This window comes from Mugil cephalus, chromosome 13, assembly GCF_022458985.1.
Source record: "Mugil cephalus isolate CIBA_MC_2020 chromosome 13, CIBA_Mcephalus_1.1, whole genome shotgun sequence".
Lineage (NCBI taxonomy): Eukaryota > Metazoa > Chordata > Actinopteri > Mugiliformes > Mugilidae > Mugil > Mugil cephalus.
In genome coordinates, this window is record NC_061782.1 from 3,998,216 (window position 1) to 4,020,931 (window position 22,716).

The window sequence follows — 22,716 nt, forward strand, 5'->3', positions numbered from 1 at the left end:
TGCAGAGAAAGACTGAACACATCATTACCCATGACCCCCAGGGTCATGCTGAGGAAAAGAAGGCGGCCACAGCTGTAGAACTCAACAAAACGTGGCGCCACAGTCGCTAGATTCTGTCAGAGCTTATAGGAAGAAATTATTAGGCCTACACCTACACCTGTCCTTTATCAGGGGGAGTAAATACTTAATGCAGATGTTAGTCATCAGATGACTGAACCAAGAGTGTTTCTGTCTAAGCTAAAGAAGAGCCTCCAACTATGAGTCACCAACAGTTTCTGTGAGAAAAACGAATTGGACTCACTTCCGGAACCGGGCACGCCCAAAATAGCTACCAAAATTTGCAACTCTGTAGCAGCAGATTGTTGGACCGGAATTAGAAAAACCGTCAGCGGCTCTGCAGGAACAAGCTTTGCATGATCACCTCAACTGATCCCTTCTCATAATTTTGCAGTTAGAGCTTCCAGACAATCTCTGTGTCTGGGGCTGAAACTGGCGGTAGCTAGTTTATCTGACGTCAGGTGAAGTCACAGTCAGTGCGTTTACATGCACATGAAAAAACTAATTAACTAATTATTGCCTTAATCCGACTTTAACTGGACACCTTATGTGCATGTAAACACGTTACTCCAACTAAAATCAGAGTTCTCCTTATCCAATTAAGACACCCAGATAATGTGATTGGAAATCGATTTTCTCCAGCAAGTATACGCCTTAATCAGACTTTAACTGGACAAAGAACCACCTGAGGGATAGCGCCATCTTATCTGCACCATACGTAGCACAAACATTGAAAAAGCTGAACTATTATCCATTACAGCAACAGGTCAACCAGAAAGGAGGCCGTATTAACCCGCCTTGAAGACACCTGTCGCCACCTAGTGTGGAGGAGGAGGACATTTTTCCCATCAGCTATTCAATTTTCTCCGTTGCATGTAAACCGGGAAAAGAACCGCATTCGGAAAGCATAGCTCGATTAAGCTGTGCATGTAAACAAACTGAGCGAGAGTCCGGCATGACATTCAACAAATGGCAGCGAAAGCCCACAACACCGCGGGAACGCAACGCGCGCCTCTGGCTGCTGCCAATACCCTCCGTCCACGCTACAAATTTAAAAGGATCGTGATGAGCTCAGACTGCTGGGACCTGAGTGAAACATGTTCCTTCACCCCACAGGTCCACATTAACAAGCTTAACAAAGCATGCACACACAGAGGCAGGGAGCAGAGGGTTGTGAGCTCAGGTTGTCCAGATAACCCTGCTCAACGTTTATGGGGAAATTAGAGGGGATACCTGCTCACTGTTCTAGTGTCGTGCGGAGGAGCAACGCCAGTCTTACTGAGGGATTATTGTGTGGTGATGCTATCATCACAACCACTCTCCCACTGTCTATTTATAGTTCACAGAGCTCTCCCTCCCTCTCTCCCTCTCTTTCAGTCTCTGTCAGATTCTCCATACTGAATGCCAAATGCATTAAAAGGAGAAGGTCAGAAAAAAACTCAACCACTAACCAGCAGTTAGGAAGAAATGCAGCAGCTGTCCACGGTCTTACACAGTTGGTGAACTTTATCCTGTATGTATATACTGTATATCCGGATACAACGCGAAACGAGCGAGTGAGCTCGAGTTTAGTGTCAAGTTCAAGGACATCCGGAGCAGACGAGCGGGCAGGAACGTCGAGGAGATGCTCAATTAAAGATTTCAACCTGTGGACGCGCTGTTTGTGGATCATTTGATCTCTGCACTGCAGAGTTCAGTTCATTTAATCAGCTCACACACACTTAACTTCATGCACCAGCTGCTTTGCCTTGTGCATCTCTGCTGTTCTTCAGTTCAGCGCGTCAACAGCGGAACAACTGTGTGGCTCGTGAACCGGATCGAGATTTGCCCATCGAGGAAGGATTTAGGAACAGAAACTCTCACTCTTAAAACGATAAAATTTTCAGATTTATTTGAAATTTGCTCGAGAGCAGCGGTAAAGGCCTCGGAACGTTTCATGGTTCCATCCCGCCAAAACGCGGCAGCGGTTGCTGGACGGTGGCAGAATTTGTCTGCCAGACGGGCCGGAGCGTCTGAGCCCCAGGCCGGGGACACAGACGAAACCACGGCACCTTAATCTGGATTAGCTGCTAAATTAGAAGCCCGGTTGCTTGTGTAATCCGTCGACAAAGTTCCGCCAGCAGCCACGGCCATTTGACGGCACCACACTCATTCTGGCTGGAATGAAACTGAAACTGAGTGTAGCAGGAGACGCACACAATATCAGGGTGAGGACGGCGTGAGGAAAAGATGCAGGACTTTTATTATCAGGAACACAACATGATATATCTAATATATGATTTTATATGAAAGAATTAAACAGTAGAAACCAATGTATTGATGCATATGTAATGATTTACAGGTGGGTACTTGTTCAAGGTAGTTACGACTAACTTCATACTAGGTGAGTACACTACATCAGAAGTCAGGTCTCTGCAGAAAGTCACCAGATGAATCAAGAGTCTCGACACAGCTGATAGTGGAAGAGGACACAAAACAAAGCTCTGCAGCGTTAATCTTCCGCCTTTTCCTCCGGCTCTGTTATTTAAATGGAACCTGTGAACCTTTTATCACTCGTGGAATCGAGTGCAACTCTGGAACCATCAGACTGATGCGACAACACACGTACATCTGTTGTCAGCACATGCAGCTATGAGTGTGTAAGATTCATGTGACTAATAGCAATAATAATTTGAATACCGCACACACACACATACGCGCACACACACAGAGTGGGGCGTTCTGTGCTGCACTGAGGCATCGGGATGTGCCTGTCAGTCAGCGATGGTGTGTGTGAGCTTCAAGACAGCTCGGTTATATAAGGCAGCAGAACAGAGGACATGTGTGCCGTTTTCCTCGGAACATCAAGTAAGAACATCACTAGTGTTCGTCTAACCCTGAAAGGCTCAGGTCTCACTACTATTAAAACCTTTTCCAAATGGACTTCCTGACTAATCAAACTGATCTTGGCTCATGCTCAGGAACAGTGTGGACTGATTTCATAATACTTCAACTGACTGACATCAGTCTCTCTGTCTCTTTCAGCAGAAAAAAAAAAATGACAAATGGCACATTTACTAGATTGGAAATGGACATGGGATTAGAATGTCAAACAAATCCACACTACATCAGTGGCTGTAATGCCCATGAGCAAGGCATCGTATGGTTGTTCACTGCTCCAGGGGTATACCTCTTATGTGTACATGCATACCTGACCAATAAATCTGAGTTACATTCCCATATTCTATCACCTTACTCCATGTTTCGCTTGTCATATTCATGCCGATTTGAAGAACCCCATTAAATCATATATAAAACATGTAAATATACTTTGTTTGTCACGTATTACATTTAAATAACGCGTGACCTCCGATAAATTCATATTTTCCCAGTGCAGGTCGGCGACAGTTCGACAACGCGTGCGTAACGGGAATTCCACGACCCACGGTTCGACTTGTGAACGCCGTGGAGAGGACGCACTTCTTCCACGTCTCGGTGTTTGTCACGGCGAACACACTTTCTGAAATGTTCGCGGCGTTTGACGCGAGGAGACATCAACGGACGCGCACACGACAGACAATCCGCGAACGGACGAAGTAGAGACGCGCAACTTCCAGTGAACCAGACGCGGGGTCGGCGAACAGGAGTTCGGATGCAGTGAGAAACACTCACCCTCTGAGACGGACTCGTCCAGCACGGTGCTACAGTAGGAGCAGGTGTGTTGGTAGAAAGCTCGGTCCGCTGCACGGTTCAGTCCTGGCGAAGAACACTGATGGACCGCACGAACTCGGTCCCACGTCTCCTCCGCTGCCACAGAACAGCAGGCTGCTGCTGCTGCGTTCACGTGTCAGGAAGCAAATGGAGAATACGAGCTTCCTCTATCCGTGGGTTGTAGTCGGCTCGATCAGCTCGGCTCACTACACATTTGAAATTATGTACACGATTATAAATTAAATCTTATCACGGCTTCACCATTTACGCATTCCACTTCCACTAACATTTACGCAAGTTGCACGACGGGGCACAGAACAAATACACATTTTACCTATCCTAATAATTCAATTGTTTATTTTTTAACCAATTAATTATATACACGCCGTGATATCTACTTATAGGTCATTTTATTTTTATTTTGTGTCAGTCTGGTTTTTGTTACTCGTCCCTGGATGAACGTATATAAATTCCCACAGTACGTGGATCCATCGACAGGCCGTGTGTGACAGACGTGTCGTGCAGTGACTCACAGCTGAGTCAGAGCTTCGTGTCCCGCCCACGGAGCGGCGGCGGCCAATGGCGCGGGTGCGGAAGCGGCACGGAGGCGAGCAGTCAGTCACGCAGGGCCCAGGCCCACAGCCCACAGCCGCTCCACAGTCCCCCTGCGTGCGGGTTAAAGGGACGCTCACCTCCGGTCCGTGTGCGGAAATCATTCCCGTAGACCATTAAAGGCAGGTGGGCGGTGCTTAGAGGTCGCACGTGACACGACCACAGCGAATAGGCGTTGATCCCACAATAAAGATATAAACCACGATTTATTAGAGAAATTATAATAATAATAATGATAATATTTCATTACAGTCCTGAAAGTTGGGCTATTGTAACATGTCTGTGCGGGACTGATAGCACATACAGCAAATACAGCAAAAAGAAATAAAATATAATATAAAAAACATCTACATTCTACATTTATTGTATATTCCACTAGTGAATATTAATTCATTATGATTTAGCAGCATTTAATATTTTAATAGCTGTTTGCTCTGCAGTGAATCAGTGTGTGAAATATGTACAGTTGTACATGTTCTGTTGTCTTCTCCACTGTGTAAATGTCCATCCAACCCTTTCCTGGTTACAGCCTTTCTTCTTCTTCTTGTTTTTAACCAGCTATCAGTACATTAATTAAATATTTATTCTCTTTGACCATTTCCTTAAGCAAATATCCAAGATACATGGCCTGTATCAGTGTGTATCTGCCTCCAATGGTCTTTAAAAACCCTAAACCTAAACCAACCCCAGAAAATATGAGATAATATTCCACAACCTGCTCACAAGTATAAATGCTGTCAGTGAGGTTTTTCCATGCTTGTACGCTAATGTGTAGGCTTCTAATAGATTCATAAAGAAGTATAAACCAAGTATTTATCGTATGACCTGATGACCCTGGACATAGATATTATTAAAAAATGATAGTAATGATTAGTATTTGATCTGTAAATACATGTAATTAAGCTAAAGCTCAGACTTCACTGTGACGTCCTGTTGTTGCACACCCTTGTTTACTCTTTTACTTGTGTCATTTTCTTCCACAGTCTTTGCTACATAGCCTTAAGTATCTCTCCGTATATCTGGACTCACCGTGAACCGCGACTTGACTGAGTGATGGAGGCAAACAAATGGGAGGCGGTAATTCTAGTTTTGTGTTTGCTCAACAATCCTGTTCACAGACTCATAAATATATGCAGGCAAAAAAAACAAAAAAAAAAAAATGTAAGGCCCTCTAATTAATCATTACATCAAGTTCAAGGGTCAAACACATTAATCTTGATCTTAACTTTGCAACATCTGCAAAATCTGAAGTCATGCAACTTCTTCGAAGTGCACAAACCTTACCCTAATTATAACCTTTGCCCCAAAACAAAGTCTAAACCTTGAAAAGAAGTGTCTCTAAAGTCATGGTGTAAAACTCTGATTAGTTCTCAGCTTGGAAAGAAAGACAATCACCCCTAACCCTCAGCATGGTGGTGGACCCAGGCTTACAATGACAAAATGACCCAAATGACCCGATTATTCCATGAGTTATCAGCAAAAGCAACTTAATAATAACAAAACGCACATACATACAAACACATAAACAGACGTCAACACACATGCTTTCTGGATGTCTGCTACCCTCTGCCTTCTGAAAACCTCCCCGAGCCGTCAGACATCTGGAAGCGACTCTTGCCAGATCTGCCTCCCTCCTGTTTTCTTCAGCACCTGCTTCTTCTCACGTCTCACAGCTCCACCGCCGCCGCCGCCACCTTAATGACAGGGTGATATATTCTGGACTGATAAACAATGATATGTGGCGCAAGGGAGAATAAACTGGTTTACACTGACCTCTGCTGGCAGTAAAGGGGAACTTCAACAACAGCAGCAGCTGCAGAAAAAGAAAAAGAAGAATCCTGCAAAGGGAGACAATACAATAAAGAGACACAAAACACATACAAACAAACACTTTTTTAAAAAAGAATAGTAGGCTATTTATTTTTTGGAGGTTTTTATTGAGTGACATGCGGAGACCTATGGTGACATCCTGAAGGAGATTAAGAGAAACTGACTCTAAACACTGGTTGAAATGTCATTAACGCATCCCTATCTCTTTTACAGATGACACTGTTTTTCATTTGATCTAGAAAAAAAATCAAATTAACAGTTGATGGTCTTCCAGTTCCACCTTTTCGCCTGTTAAATAAATAGTACAGTCTGTAGGCATGACTATTAATAGTGATTAAAGATAAAGAAGCCCAGCTTTAACAGTCTGAATAGCAGAATAAAAAAACGTTGTGTCCATGTCGCAGCATCACAAAAGTAACACTGGTGTTGTCATTTTTATTTTTTGACTTGAGCATTTACTTTGGCTTAGTTTTAGTTTCATGAAGATTGTTTATTTGGTTTAATTACTGAATGTGCAACTCATCAAGACGTTTTGACTAAATGTATTAATTAGAGGTAGAGGAGCAGAGGGACATAGCAAATGAGAAATTGTCTAATGTATGCATCTCCTACTGTACTTTCAGAGAACCAAAGTAGCTATGAAACACTGTAACACAAACCTGATGTGTGTTCTCTGCCGATGCCTGCAGAGAAATAACAACTACAGTTACTGTGCTACTGCAACTTCTGTTCCTATATTGATAGAGATATTTGAATATGCACATGCCAAAAAGGAGCACGGCAACCCCTATCTTATTTTCAGGTTGCATTAAGGCACTGCTGGGATTCGAACCCAGGATCTCCTGTTTACTAGACAGGCGCTTTAACCAACTAAGCCACAGCGCCTCGTGGACGCGACAAGTAATACACTGTGGTCACAGCTGGTAATACTATAGGGAGTAATCCGTAATGCTCTCTGGCAGCAGGAGTATTGGAAGAAGTGGAAAGACTTTTGCTGTTGGTCACAAACATAAATAAATACCCGTGTCCATTTCCTTGCATTGACAACACTGACGCTATTTCCGCGGACATGTGGGTGGCGCCATCTTGGCCACACTTCCTCCCGATTCACTCGGGTTTTCGTTTGATTAATATAGCGCCCAATTTCAACTCCGCCACTAACAAGAAAATGTTTTTTTTTTTTTTGTTTTTTTTGTTTTTCCATGGTGTAATGGTTAGCACTCTGGACTCTGAATCCAGCGATCCGAGTTCAAATCTCGGTGGGACCTGTATTTATTAAATCCAAACATACAACAACCTCTGTATTACAGAATGTGCAATAACAGACTAGAAATAACACAAGTATATTACGCTGCTGCAAGAAAACAATGCGTGCATTTTATTTTTTGTATATTTTCAATATTTTTTTAGTATTATTATTTCCACTTTAGTTGTAAATCCTTGTAAATAACTCATTCTTTGCGGTATTTTGTATGTGCTTGTGTTTTTTTGTACTGAAAAGGAGAAGCTGTCCCATCTCGTTGTACACTGTATAATGACAATAAAGGGCAGAGCGTAACCCTATGTCACTGAATAGGCCACGCCCCATTCAGTACTGCAGCCAGTCACCAGGGGGAGCTCTACTTACTTTGGCTTTACTTATGTAATTTTCTCACTTTGTAAATACATATTGCAGGCAGGATTAGACCCTATATATGGCTGCTTTTGGTCTGCAGCCCATACGTTTGACAACTTTGCTTTAGAGGAACAGTTCTGCCGTCTATCTATATAAAGTCTATGGTCAGTAATCAAAGTAACACCCACATACATGCCAGCACTCATGTTTTTCCACATTCATTGTAAGGAGGAACCCGTTATGGTCTGACCATAATAGCAACTGAATAAAATGTGTTTGAGGTGTGTTAGAGCTAAAAAAAAAATCCAAAAGTGACACCACAGGTCGTGTTTCTTGTCCTTTTATTCCTAGTTTTTTTAAGCTTGCAGATAAAGCTTCTCATCACAAATAAATGATCAAACTGAAAACCATATGTTACACACAGTCGGTGGAGTCCTTAACTCTACAGCAGAGACGAGTTATCATGACCCATAAAACCATAACAGCCACGTTAATGGAAAACACACAGAGTTGAAGTCAAACCCGATTTGCTCCTAGTTTTCTTTCTCATGACGTACGTTTAATAGAGGCCGGTTTGTATGTTTGCCTCATTCTCACCTTCGGATCTGAAACTCAGACATTTGACTGCACAGCGAAGCAACCAGTGGTTTTGAAAAGTGCGTCAGACTCTACAGAACATCTCCGCGTCAGATTTACGGGTCGGAGACTAGAAGTCGACACAGCGGCCCTTCCTCTCCCAGTCTCCGTAGCGGGTGGGCTCTGGACCACGAGGACCTCCTTTCTCTTTGGTTACTGGGTTCACGTCATCAGGGAACTCTGCAGGACCACAACAGAAGAGTTAACTGAGAGAGAGATTATTTCATTTGCCATTCATCTGCCCTTGTTACTGGGGTAAGTATTTCATCTGCCTGTAATAATGGGCCGGATCAGTCTCACAGGAATTCTACCTCTGGGTCAACGGGTCAGATACCGGTTCATACTGAATACCAGTATTTTTCCATTATGATATGAATTTCAGAAGGGTTGTTTTTTTTTTGTTAGGGTGACCAGACGTCCCCATTTTGGACGACCTGTTCCCCAGTTATAGCTGTCCCCTAGAGTGTCTCCCAATTTTAGCTTTTTATGAATGAGAAAAAAATATGTTGCACGCAGACTACAGTTATTACGGTAGCTGGCTGTGCTGGTATTGTCATTACAGACACAGCAGTTTATACATGTTTAAATGTGTCAAAATAAATTAAACAAAAATACATATTTCTGGTCATACGGCCCAGCGCTAGTTTGTGTCTAATTAAAATACATCTCTCTTACTTTCCAGGACATTTCCAGTCTTGTCCTCTGTGCTGTCAAACCGGCCCTGCGGGGTTTGAGCCTTCTTCAGAGGCTCCTTGTCCTTCACCGCTCCGCTGGCTGCCCGGAGGCTTCCTGGAAAACACAGCAAACCAAAAACACCATTTCAAAAAAGAAAAAAAAAAAAAAACAGGGCCAGCTTTCACAGAATTCCAGTCAAGCTTACACATCTATTTGTGTACTTATGATACAGGACAAAAAAAATCTATGAAATAAATGGTTTGCTAAATTATACTGACTTGATTTCTGTTCACAGTGACTGTTAGTGGATAATATGTCAAGTCTTTTTACTGTATATTAACCTTAATCTATAATATTAATCTAAAAACATCCTGACACTTAGTTCAACTTCTTATTTTCAGATATATTTTCCTTAATAGGTGCTAAATTAATGATTTAATTCTTGTTCACAGGTGATACTGAAAGTTACTGTCTACTGGACATTTTTGAAGAAAATTAATGGCCCAAACTATCGAAATGTGTTTTGACAAGGTTCAATTTCTCATATTCAAACAGGCTTAAAACATTTTTTCGCTGACAAAATCACCCAAACTATCAAAAAAATAAATAAAATAAAACCTTTTCCTTCATAGATTTGCTAAATTAATAATGTTATTCTTGTTCACAGTGAAGGTCACTGCCAACAAGAATAACATTATTAATCTACCACATTATTAATCTACCACATTATTAATCTACCACTACAATTTAGTAGAGAATTAATGAGAAAATCAGCAAAACTATCAAAATGCCACAGTTCAGCTTCTCATATTCAGACCCTCATAAACCATTTTTCTTTATATTTTTCCCAAATTACAAATCAAATCAAGCTTTATCGTCATTTCCACATGCATACAATTGTAACGGGAAAAAAAATGAAATTGTGTTTCTATCAGAGATCTGTGCAGACTTAGCAAAAAAACAGATGAAAGGTGCGGGCTGTTTTGTTTTGTGTGTCCTTTAAGCTGCTGTCGTGCCCTTTAAATTTGCCCCGTGGGGACAAATAAAGTGATTTGAATTGAATGGAACTGAATTGTTAGTGCTGCTCTTTATGCTCCGGTACCATTACCCTGATGGCACCAGTCTGAAGAGTTTATTGAGAGGGTGTGAGTGGTCTCTGATGATCTCCATTTTCAGTGTTTAATTTAAAAAACACGAAATAAACTTGTTATTTTTTGGTAGTGCATCCTTTTTGGCTTCTCCTGGCACCTGTACTGTAAGCATGTGAATAAATGCGCAAGAGGAATCCGGCTTGACTGGGATGAATGTGGAAAGCCAGAGACTGTGACAGACGTAATTTTGCAATGTAAGACATACTGGTGAAGCGACCATTGAGTTCTGGGCCACAACGAACCTGAGGACTGCATTAGGCCTATTACTGAATGTACACTTTGGTTTCATAATCATTTTAGTTGCTGGTTTTAGAGACAGTGTAGTACGGTGTGTGTGGGCAAACTAATTTTGTTTATGTGACCTTGAAGATGGTAATCTGAACTTTCCATATCCATAATCTTTTCTTTAAGTAAAATGACTGAGAAGTATTTTTTTTTTACCTAGTAAGAGGGAAGCATTTCATTCTGAGACACAATTGGTTTAAAATCTTTAAAATGAAAACTTTAGCTTAGGAAAAGGTGATTTCATAGGTAAGTTAAAAAATACTTCAGGCATATACTTTAAATAGAGACCCATGTTTAAAACTGAGTTAATCGAGGTTAAAAAAAAAAAAAAAAAAAAAAAACCATTGCATAAATACTACACAATATAATCAAGCACTAGCAGAAACCGCATATAAACAGTAGAGGGCAGCAATGCGCCTTGGATGCGTCTGAAACCACAGAAGAAGAAATGAGGCTTGATTCTATAAGATGCTTCTCTACAGGCTGCAGATTTCATAACATGCAGCGACCTCCAGATCCGACGTAACCTTGGTAAACGCTACATCTACGCCACATATCAAATATATTAAACCGTGATACTTCTATTAGCAACTACGACGTAAGAAGTGAGAGTTTGACTGTCGCTGAAACAAAACAAAAACGCCGTGAATGATGAAGACTGAGCGTTAGCCCAGCTAGCACTGAAGCTAACGCACTGACCTGTGTAGAGCGAGGGCCCGGAGAGACTCTGAGACACAACACGTCTGCAGTTTGAAGCGCTTAACCTCAGCAGAGACATGTCGGCAGCGACACAACACGACCCGACAACTTCTCTCAGTGGTGGTCACACGCTTAAGGGATGTTGTTGTTCGTCGAGCGTCGCAAATTTCGTCATCATCCAGCGACAGGAAATAGCGACAAGATAGTGCAGCCACCAGAGGGCGACAGAGCCCCGAATAAGATCACTGTTACGTGTCTGTTTCTGTCACTTACTTTTGTCTCTAATTTACCAATTATTTATTATTTAGATATTTATTCAGCGAGAAGTCATATTATTAAAAAATTAAACCTACCAACAGAGGCTAGAGATGCTAAGGAAAAAGCAGAATTAATCTCGGTTCACAAGGTTGGAACTATTTATTCATCTAATATAGGTTCACGTGTGGAAACTTGTCCATATGTCACAGTAAATATGCACCTTTCTTCCTCAAAAGACCAACAATATCTGTAATACATACATTCTTGTAGTGTATGCTTTAACTCAGAAACAGCTTGAGAATTTCACACATCTCACATTAGTGTTTTGAAAGAACATTAGAATATTACGAGGGTCATATTTGCCTGTTTGCTTAATTTAGTTAGGATCTCCAACTCCAAATTGTCTTGAGGTTCTTTCGCCTGACTGTAAAATCTGTATTGCAATCCTGTTTCTATAAATATGGACTTGAATTAATCCAAACCCCAGAATTAAACCAGCAATTAGTCTTTTTGAGCTCTACAGGAGCTGTAGTTTTGTTTCGGTTTAGTTTTAATTTACTGCAGTTCCTTTCAGTTTTATTCATACATGGCAATCTCTGCACTCTCCACAGAACCAGAAACCCCACGAGCGAACGCTAAGATGATGGTGGCAAAGGAAGAAACCTTGAGCAGAAACCAGCTCGCGTGGTAGAGGGAGAGGGAAGTGGAAGAGGACGTGATGAAGAAGAGCAGCAGAAGCAAAGAGGTAAACTCACACATGCATCTGAGGAAAGGTTACGTTCATTTCCTTCGTAAACGATGAGTCTACATGTGTTAGATTAATAATGCACATATTTTTCAGTCTGAACAGTTCCTCCTCTGTTCATATATTTTGTGTTGTTCTATTTTAGATTAGATTAGATTAGAGTCTTTATTGTCATTGCAGGGTAGAATATAACAATATACACTGCACAACGAAATTTAGGTACAGCTCTCCCATCAGTGCAAAAGATAAATATTCAAGAAATAACTAAACTAGACAAGGCATGTACAACAAACTAACTAAAAAGGACACTATATACAAATTAGAATGTAAACTGGGCTGTATAATATTGCACTTGTTTTGCACTTTATTGTAACCAACCACCAAAACTAATTCCTGCTGTGTGATTATTCTGATTCTGCAAAAAAAAAAAAAAGTACAGTCCTTAATTGTGATGCATAGAAACTGTGCACTGAGGTTTTTTTTTTTTTAATCTCAGGGTATAAAATATAGTTATTTTGATGCCTTTGGTCTTTCTGTAGATGGCCCAAAAACTTCTTCATCCTCATGCACAGTTATTACAGAAAAAGCCTAAATAATGACTCTGCTTATGAAAGTGAGGGTAAGTGGAGATGTGTTTCTGAGGTCAAAGAATGAACCATAATCCGCACTTACCTTATTTTACAGTTAACTTCAGACTAATAATTAGTAAAAAAAAAATCAATATCTGGTGTCTGTCTTCATGCAAACCAGACTGACTCCGTGGACGAACGTCTCTTTGTGACTCTGGCTAAATGTAGTTTCACAGAACCTGAAAAGTGTCGAACGTGTTGCAGTATCAGTCGATAGATAACAGCCCGCGGCGTGCAGAGTGCTATATTCTTTCTCAGCTTGCTTTTTTTTTTTTTAACTCCCCCAGGAGTAAAAGCTGGTGCTTGTGTGTGTCTGAGGAATTCAGCGCAGCTCAGCAGCCGACGCTGAGGGGCTGATATTTCAGAGTAGATGAAGAAATTCTCCTTCACATTCCTCTTCAACGTTTTTAAGAGAGCTGTTCTGGAGAATGTCACACGAGCGCACACTCACACTTTACAGCTGGCTCAGCATGCAACACAGGCTGCAGTATGTATTTAGATGTTTTAGACAAAAAAAAAAAAAAAACGTGTACAGTCTGGAAAAGAACTTGAAAGAAAGGCCCTTTTTCTATTCATCGGACAAATCTTTGTAAGATTTCCTCTGGAGATTTCCATGAATAAATGGTCACGTGTGGGATGAAAGAAACATAAGAAAAACATATCAGTGGCTCAGACGTCAGGATAAAGTGCTCATGACGTAAGTGTGACGTGAGGTGAGTGTGACACAACGTGAAGAGTTCCTCATTGTGTCTCCTTGTTGCAGGTCCACGCTTTGCACATGTGTATACAAACGCAGGCACATGATATTTTAAATGAATAAATAAATGAAAACAAAGCTGAAACGAGAGCAGCTGGACTCGTTGGGTTTTCTTCAGCGTTTTCTCCTGCCACCAAGTGGCTTCTTCTCCGTCAGCTCTGTTTTCAATCACTCAATCGATTTGGAAACGCTTTCAGGAAAACGCATCAAGTTCTTCGGGTGACGAAGAACCTTCACAGACGCAGTGGAGCCAAAGTTACTGGACACACAACAGGAATCTAAATGGATGCATCACTGGGAGAGGGCATCATATATATAAATATATATTTATACATCAAACTTTGATTCTGATTAACACGTGACATACGTCTGTATTAAGCTAATTAATATAAGTCAGTCAATAGAGGATTTATTGCTGTATTGGATCTCGTTAGCTGTAGCAAAGTGAACCTATGAATTTATTAAACTGACTTCAGTTTTAGCTCTGCTGTATTGTAGCTGAATTAACCAGCCTACAATGCATTTTTGCGATGTTCAGTGGTAGAAGCTGCGATAATCAACTCCTCAGGCTTTAAGCCTTTGACAGTTTCATGCTGGACGTGCGATGCCAGTAGCATATGGAACGACTTTATCACGAGCCACATTCATGGCTCGTGATCTTCATCGTCGTTATAAAGAGACACATTAACGCTTCTGTTCTCTGTACAACCAGTGTAGCTGGAATCTTGAGGTCTTTATATTAGTTTTCCTCCGTGCACGTCCATCGTGGAATCGTGTAGGTGAAGTTGCAGCTTCTGTAGCTGTAACTCAACCTCCTTAAGAGGCCACATTCTTTCCATTGTGTCATTCTGCATTAAAAAAAAAATAAAGTGAAGCTTTTCATTTAAATAAAAGCATATTTTTTCATTCGAAATCTTGGAATGAGCTAAATAAAGTGGAGGGATCTGCTGTAAACTCTGTTTTACGTAGACCCATGTGACTGATATATTAAGAAATATTAGATATTTATTCTGCATTGTCTGGTGTAGAAGTATAAAAATTATTTTGGTGCGCTTTCATGGTTTATTGGATTTGTTGAACTGAAAAAAAACATTGATTGGAATGATTAAAGTAAATAGTTGGAGTCTGCAGGGACCAAAACTTCTTATTACTCATTTAATTGATTTCATTTCAGGTTGTTAATATAAATAAAGTTTTTATTTAACCCTTTTTTATGACACTCTCATTATTTCTTTTATTTTTTTTGTTAGGTTCAGTGTGTGTGTGTATCATCCACAGATTGATTAACCTGGAAAGTGTGGCCTGATGTCTGATAATCACAATATAATTTAGGATGTAAAATATCAAAAATCCTGGGGATTCAAGATCAAGCAAATAAAGAAGAACCCAACAGGTTACAACTCATGTTTTTATAATTACAAATGTATGAAACAGTAAAGGTGGATGAGCTCTGTTGTGGGCTTCAGCAGGCAGACAGACACATTTAGAGCTGGAGGAGAACGAACCAGAGCTAAAACAGGGTAAATATTGGACTCACTTTTGCACAACTCCAAATTAATAATATTCTTTTACTCTGTGATGTGGAAACAAACTGTTGACATGTGACTTTTACATGTAACAAAAACGAATACAGGTCTGGGTTCAGTCGTTATATTAGTGTTGTTTTCTAATGTGAACTGAATTGTGCTCTTAACATTTAGTGCTTTGTGTTGTAGCGGCAGGTCTTCGAGACTCCACACGTGTTGCTCGTCGCCATCGTTTTCACACAGATATAAAAAAAAAAACGTTCAGGTCGTGGTTTGAGTGAGCAGCGTCAGCCAATAAGAAAAAAATCACATAAAATCAAATACATGGTGGCGCCCGGAACGATTTATGTGTGGAGAAAAAAAAAAAAGACGCGTTTAATTTACTTCCATCAGCTCTGCAGAGGAAAATGAAGGTTAGTGTCCAAAATATGTTGTTGTATCCTTTTTTGTGCACACATGGATGAAAGTGCACACACACACTGATCAGCCACAACATTATGACCACTGACAAGGACGAGTGAATAACATTAAAACCATCTTGTGACAATTCAGTGTTCTGCTGGGAAACTTTTAGACCTGGGATTCATTCATGTGGATGTTACTTAGACATGTAGCCCCCACCTAGACCAGACCAGACACCCCCCCACCCCATAACAATGACCCCCCAGCAGGAGGCAGCCTGACACAGACACACACACACAAATGCTTTAAGAACAACTAAAAAAAACAAAACATGAAGAACAGCACAAGGTGTTGACCTGGCCTCTAAATTCACTAGATCCCAAACTGATCAAGTATCTATAGGATGATCCACAGAGGCCCCCTCTAGGGACACCACAGGACACCTTCAGAAGGCCCATGTCCATTCTCTGATGAGTCTCCACAAGGGAGACCCACACACTAATAATAGGAAGGTGGTCATAATGTTATGCCTGATCGGTTTACATCCCTCTTTTCGTAGCTGCATTAACTGCAGCCGATAATTGACCAGAAAACCTGTAAAAAAAATAAAAACCTCTTACACTCACACACACATATATGTATAGAAATATACAGATGTTAGATCAGTCTGCAGAACTTCAGATGTGAGGGTTAAGACTTGGTTATGTGGTTAAAGTTAAAACAGGGTGAGTTGTGTAACGTCCAGGCACTTAGTTGTGATGCTTAAGGTCGACGTAGGGAATGAATTGTGTCTTCACAAAAATGTGTGCGTGCAGTAGGGGGTCTTTATGTGGACCAGTACTGGTTCTAAACCATCGTTGGGGACACGTTTTCTGCTTTGCAAGAACACGCACACACACATATATATACTCTACATACACACACATCGCAATGGCAAATAATTGTCAATAATATAATAAGTGTTTGCGTTAGGTCCTTCTCTGGGACTGGTCTGATCTCAGATAAATGTGATAACTGTGGTCAGAACATCGTGAAATGCAGCTGCAAAGTGCCGTGATAGTATTATTTTCTTTTAATAATAACATTCTCGTTTCTGTATCTAAAAGCATGACATGGTCAAACGGACAGATGTCACTGGTCTCTCAGTCTGGACTGATAGAAATCTGATAAAACGAGTCCTGTGTTGCTCTTCTGCTGCCGCTCCGGCTCTCTGGAGCGCAGAGTTCATGTGGTTGCCAGCAGAGCCACAGTCTGGTGTCCACGGGCCTGTAGCACTCAGCCCACGGAAGAGTCCTCCTCACGCTGTGGTCCCCATTAGATGGGAGAGGCGCTGAGGGGCTGAGCGGAGTCTGTCTGACAGGAGGGTGATAATAAGCCCGAGGGCGCAGGGACGTGACCTGATAACCTACTGTATGTCTGTGAGAGAGCGCCCTGCACCGTCCCGCGCGCCTGGGAGCCGTCCCCACAGCGCGTCTCTCTGCCTGCGTGTCCGTGTCTCGGCTCTCTAGTCGCAGGCGGACACGCTGCTGATCTTGGCGGTGTTCTCGCTCCAGGGCTGCAGGTTCTGCAGCGCGTACAGGGAGCTGTTCTGCAGACACAGCGGGTCCGGGGTCAGGGGCTGGTTGATGGTCTTCTGGAAGGCCTCCTGCTGCAGCTGCAGGAGGATCCGGTTGGCCTGCTGCCGCTCCGCCTCGCGCTCCTCCGCGGTCTGCCGCCTGCGGCAGAGACGAGGAAACAAGAGACAGGAGATGTGAAAGGCTGCATTCAAAGACCAGGGTGAGACAAGCGTTGCTTTCCATCGCTTTAACGTGGCCGGACAAGTTTCCTGTCTCTCTGTCCTCCTGAGACCCTGCGTCCTCATATGGGGACATTACGTTTTAGGTTTGTTGCAGCTTATTCCCACTTCGAGTATAAAGATGATGCTTTTTTTATATATATATACCTCTTAGTTACTAATCCCAAATACCTAAAGATCTTAATATTATCTTAAAGAAATTAAGATGCATTCTAAAGAAATGCTTGGGTTCTTAAATAACTTTAGTGTCATTCCGTAATTTTATGTTAAGAGTCATTACTTCATTTAATTATATTATTATTATAAATCGATACTTCAGACATGTTGTTAACGAAAAATAAAGCGATACACAACACGAATCAACATGTTGTTATCACTTAGTCCTTAAGTTCATTTAAAACTGATAATTTAAAATAAATAAACGTGTAAAAGAAATATTTGCCTGTCACGTTAACGACGACAGTTTCTGTAATGTTCAGGGGGAAAATAATAACGGATTTGTTTAATTACATGTAGTATTTTTATATCGCTCCATATTTTGTCTAAACGCCTGTAAACAGTCTGCTTTGATTATTTTATGACCCAATATTTTTTGTCTTACGTATTAACTCCATATATAGAAGAACTGTGTTAAATATACTGTTAAATTTAATATTTTCTTTATACATCTGTATTAATCCAAAATTTTATTTTATTTATTTAATCAGATTTGTACTCGTCGTCTTCTTTCCGTCCTGTAGCTTATTCATAATAAATTAACTCTGCCTCACAGGAAATAATACATTAGTTAAATTAAGCTGGTGGATTTGTTCACTTTTTAAGAGTGCATTTTTAATCCCTGCCCGCTATAATGAACTCTGCGCTGAAGATTTGCAGAGATCACCGTCTTGTGTGAGTTCACCTCCACTTTGTGCGTCTGTTCTGGAACCAGGTCTTGACCTGAGCGTCGGTCATCTTCAGGGCCTTGGCCAGCGCGGCCCTCTCGGCCGAGGCCAGGTACTTCTGCCGGTGGAAGCGCTTCTCCAGCTCACAGATCTGCAGCCGAGTGAACGACGTCCGGGGCTTCTTCTTCTTCGGGGGCGTCCGGTTCTGGTAGGGGTGACCTACGCGACGTGTCACAGTGAGGGGTGAGAGGGACACTAGGAGACGGGACAGGACGGGACAGGGAAGCAGGAGACATGCAAAGGGCAAAGGGAAAGTGAGCGACAGCAGCACAGCGAGAGGCAAACAGGTCTGAGGCACATGCTTTAAAATCTCTACAAGCCATTAATGTCGTGGAAACAACAGGGGAGGAAAATAAGAATTAAATAGCCCCATAAATAAGTGTCTTAATTTATTCATTTTTATACAATCTCAACTGCAATAGGCCTCTTATTGTATATAAGAATAAAAATAATACACAGGTAATAATATATAAATACTGTCTAAACCTTTAAACGACAATAAAGGAGTCAAACTAGCTGCAAAAGATTGTTTTAATTAATTATTAATTTATACAACTACACATTTAATGAGGCTACTTCATTCTATATATAATCAAATAATAATACATATGAATTAACATATAAATACTGTTTACATCTACATCTAAACAACAGCAAAGCAAATACAAAGAGTAAAACTAGCTGCAAAAAAATATTGTTTTTAATGTATTCCATTTTCTACATAATAACACAAAAGTATTTGCATAGGAGGATTTGTAAAAGTCAAACTAGCTGCACAAATTGTCGTTTTAATTTATTATTTTATTTGACCTCATAGTAAATTACCATATAAATATTGTGTGCACCTTTATGGTCATCTAAACAACAGTAAAGCAAATGCAAAGAGTTAAACTAGCTGTATTAAATTATTGTTTCTTTCTTATACAACCACATGTTTAATAGGCTTTTTAAATGATATATATGGATATATATATATCTGCTAACATGATAATGCATAAGTATTAATATGTAAATACTGTCTACACCTTTAAATAACAGTAATGGAAGAATCAAACTAGCTCCATAATTCTTTTCATTTATTTTTATAAAACCACGCCCTTATAATCTGAAACAGCCTTTTTGACATTTATTTTCATTTTATTTATTTATTTATTTTGTACCCAAAGACCTTTAAATATCTAAGTATTAACACAGAAATACTTATATACTCATCTAAGCAACAGTAATGCAAATACTAGCTGTAAATTATTTTAGTTTATTCCTTTATAGACAATCACATGATTGATGCTATTAATTTATTTTACATGAGCCAGTAACATATTAATTCATAATATATAAACATTGTATATATCCTTATAGCTATATACATACAACAGGGAAGAAAATGCAACTTTTAACGTGTTAATAATGATATTTTAAAAGGAAAGAACATCTTGATCGGCCTGAGGAATTTATGCAGCAACTATGTTTTTATACATTTCTATATTATTTAGTTCTAATCTTCTGTTTGTTTATGTGAGGGAATTTTTTTTTCTGCAAGATTGACATTTTGAGGAAATTATTTATCAGAACTGCTCAGCAGAAACTCATCGTCAGAATTACATTTGACATGGCATCAACAGAATATGTTTGTTCAGAGATAATGGAAGTGAACTTAAGTGACAGAGGAGAAAACTGCAGCCGGACAGATTCAGAAGAGACACATAGACTGGACATTGTGCAGCACAGCAAGGACACAGAGAGCAGCTGAAACATGTCAACAACCTCAACATCTCTGACGGTCTGTGTGATATTACTGAGAACACGGACACAGGTTCAAAATGTAGAATAAGTGGAAACGATTCTGGTCTTCTGAGTAATTGCTGATCAATAAATTATATAATGAAGAGTTATTCATCAATTCTGGGTTAGTTAATTATAGTCACACAGGAGCTTCTGTATTTCTTGTATTAATTGTAAACAAATAAAATAAAAAGGACTGACTATATATGTGTATATATAAAATCTAGTCATATTTAATTTTTTTCAAGTTTTCAAAGTGCAGAAGCCTAATAGCAAAATTGCTTAAGTCATATCTGAACGTTTTTGGTAAAACAAACACACAATTAAACAATTTTTAGCAAGCACGTTTCCATTTTTACTGATATCCCAACAGTAAGTCAAAAACTAACAATTATGCTATTGAGCTAACGATATGGAAAACCAGCTTCCTCAGAGGAGTTTGTAGATAGATTCAAAATAATTCCTGGATAATAATCGGTGTTATCCAGAGGTTCTGTTTTTGTGAAGACAAAATAATGTTGTGTTTAATTCTACCGCTGAAAGATACGCGTAATAAAACAAAGAGCTATCGCCTGTTTTCCTCGTACCTGTGAACCTGTCTTTGGTGTACCGTCGGTTGCTCTCCATCCACGGGAACGTGAGCGCGGTCACGCTGTTGACGCCCCCGTTCCCCGGTGGGCCGCACGGACTCCCGCCGCTCAGAGGCCGGTGCGCGGGGACACGGATGACCCCCGCGTGGTTGACGTTCGTCCCGTTCACGCCCACGTTCATGTGATAAGCTCCGCCGAGGGCAGCGGCCCCGCACGAGCCCCCGGTGGCGCCGTTATAGACGCCGTTCCCGCACGCGAAGCCCCCGTTCATCATGCCGCCGCCGCCGCCGTAGGCCGGGTGCCCGTAGTCCGGCTCGTGCATCCTCGCGCCCAGCATGCAGCTCTGCTCCACGTTACTGAGGATCTGGTCGATGCCGAAGCTGATGGGCTCCACGTGCGCGTGCTGCTGCTGCTGCTGCTGCAGGTGCGCCCCGAGTATCCCTAAGTGATCCATGGCTTCCGCGAGGCCCCCCGCTCCTGCGCGAGGAACAGAGGTTGTCCCGCGCGCGGCTCCCCGGACTCTTCAGTCTGGGCTGCTTCTGCTCGAGCTCCGCGCGTTATGGTGAGTGCAGGGCGCTCGCGTGCGCGTCTTTCTGAGACCGGAATGCACCCCCACCCCACCCCACCCTCTCCTATTCTTCCACCTCTTCTTCCTCGTCCTCCTCTTCCCGGTTCTCCTCCTCATCCAACTCTTCCACCTCCTCCTCCTCCTCCTCCTCCTCCTCCTCGTACCCCCGCTGCACAAAGACATCCATCAAAGTGCCAAATAGACAGCTCGGGACCCAGACCTCATTTCGGGGCCTGCAGACCGAACTGGCTGAAGACTCAACACTTCATAAAACAGCGATTAACAACTGCGCCAGTCAGATCAATAACACAACGACACGACATCTATCTGCCTCCAGTCGTGGGCGAACACGGACGCGACGCAACACACGCGGTTTAGTTTAGCTTCATTTATTTTCCCTCTTTAATAATCGGCTTAGGGTTGACAGCAGGTTACAGCAAACGTGATTTTGTTCACACACTTGTTTCTGTGTTTGTTTCCACGGTGAAAACATTTTACGTTCATCGACCATTTTTATTTTTCCAACTCGATTTTTTTTTCTTTCGAAAATTTCAAGTCATAAATTCAAGCATCAAAACTCTGCAGCTCACTGGTGATTGTAGACACTTATTATATTTTATTTACACCGATTGTTAATTCTTTATTATTATTATTTCTTTTGTTTTATTCATACCTTTATTTACCCATAATAGTCTACACTTAGGAGCCTGGTGTTTTATAGTTTTGTGGACAACGTGTGTTGCATTGGTTCTAAAAAAAAAAGTAGAGGAAGCACTAAAGAAAACTTCAGATTTATGGTTAAACTGTAAATCTGAAGGATCCATGCATTTAGCTCAGTGTAAAAAAATAAATAAAATCCTCCAAGGGGGCGAAAATAGTGGAATAAACGTCCTACTAATTCCTCTGCATAGCAAATAAATAGTAGGCTGCCATTAATTCTCTATGTCCAATGTTCAGATTATAAGTGTTTCGATCCGCTCCGCAGATATTGGGGACCTTAATAAATTGGCCCTGATGGGCTCAGACTGCAGGCTCCATATGAACCAGTGATAGTTATTGATGTCGTCCCGGGCTCGTGTGTTGCTGTGTTCATTAATTCATGATCAGAGTGATGACACTGCTGCACGCCACGTCCCCGTAAAAGCAGCAGGAGAAGCCTCCGAGTTCAAGCGAGTCTTTAATAACACAAATAAAAGATAAGTCATTACTCGGCATTAGGCTGAGCTCGTTAAAAAACATTAATGAATCCGGAAATGATCAATGACTGCGCAGGAGCTTTAAATTAGGGCCACATCCAGCAGAACAAATGGCTGCAACTTTGTTTAATCGTAGATCATAAATAACGAGCAGCTTCTTTTTATATATATTTATAAATATACAACTGCAGCGTCTATTCTAATATCTGGTAGACTGTAGGCTACAACTCCATAACAATTAAATGACAAATTAAGCCGTGTGGCTCATTGATTT

The 22,716-nt window shown here is 41.1% G+C and overlaps 3 protein-coding genes, 1 long non-coding RNA gene and 1 other non-coding gene across 6 annotated transcripts in view; 1 reads left to right on the forward strand and 4 right to left on the reverse strand.

The window, feature by feature from the left end:
• sertad2b (SERTA domain containing 2b) overlaps positions 1 to 4,643 on the reverse strand; it is a 43,086-nt gene extending 38,443 nt beyond the window's left edge. The window contains exon 1 of the mRNA XM_047603605.1: positions 3,709 to 4,643. The gene's annotated coding sequence lies outside the window, so the exon portion shown is untranslated. The remainder of the gene's footprint in view (positions 1 to 3,708) is intronic.
• A 2,357-nt stretch (positions 4,644 to 7,000) lies between these two features.
• Positions 7,001 to 7,074, reverse strand: trnat-agu. The gene has a single exon. It is a non-coding gene; the product is annotated as a tRNA-Thr (tRNA).
• Positions 7,075 to 8,128: 1,054 nt separating this feature from the next.
• Positions 8,129 to 11,445, reverse strand: sdhaf4 (succinate dehydrogenase complex assembly factor 4). The gene is made up of 3 exons (XM_047603871.1): positions 11,251 to 11,445; positions 9,116 to 9,229; positions 8,129 to 8,620 (listed from the first exon to the last, which is right to left on the reverse strand). Exons 1-3 carry the CDS (start codon positions 11,327 to 11,329, stop codon positions 8,511 to 8,513), a joined length of 303 nt encoding a protein of 100 aa, XP_047459827.1. The 5' UTR covers positions 11,330 to 11,445; the 3' UTR covers positions 8,129 to 8,510.
• Positions 10,903 to 15,250, forward strand: LOC125019248. Its single transcript, XR_007114048.1, has 3 exons — positions 10,903 to 11,082; positions 12,120 to 12,253; positions 13,170 to 15,250. It is a non-coding gene; the product is annotated as an uncharacterized LOC125019248 (long non-coding RNA).
• A 781-nt stretch (positions 15,251 to 16,031) lies between these two features.
• tlx1 (T cell leukemia homeobox 1) lies at positions 16,032 to 21,264 on the reverse strand. Of its 2 annotated transcripts, none has more exons than XM_047603870.1 (3): positions 20,676 to 21,264; positions 18,264 to 18,465; positions 16,032 to 17,282 (listed from the first exon to the last, which is right to left on the reverse strand). In XM_047603870.1, exons 1-3 carry the CDS (start codon positions 21,130 to 21,132, stop codon positions 17,072 to 17,074), a joined length of 870 nt encoding a protein of 289 aa, XP_047459826.1. In that variant the 5' UTR covers positions 21,133 to 21,264; the 3' UTR covers positions 16,032 to 17,071. The 2 variants fall into 2 exon arrangements, with proteins under 2 accessions (XP_047459826.1, XP_047459825.1); XM_047603869.1 differs by having other exon boundaries at positions 18,264 to 18,501.
• Positions 21,265 to 22,716: the final 1,452 nt, after the last annotated feature.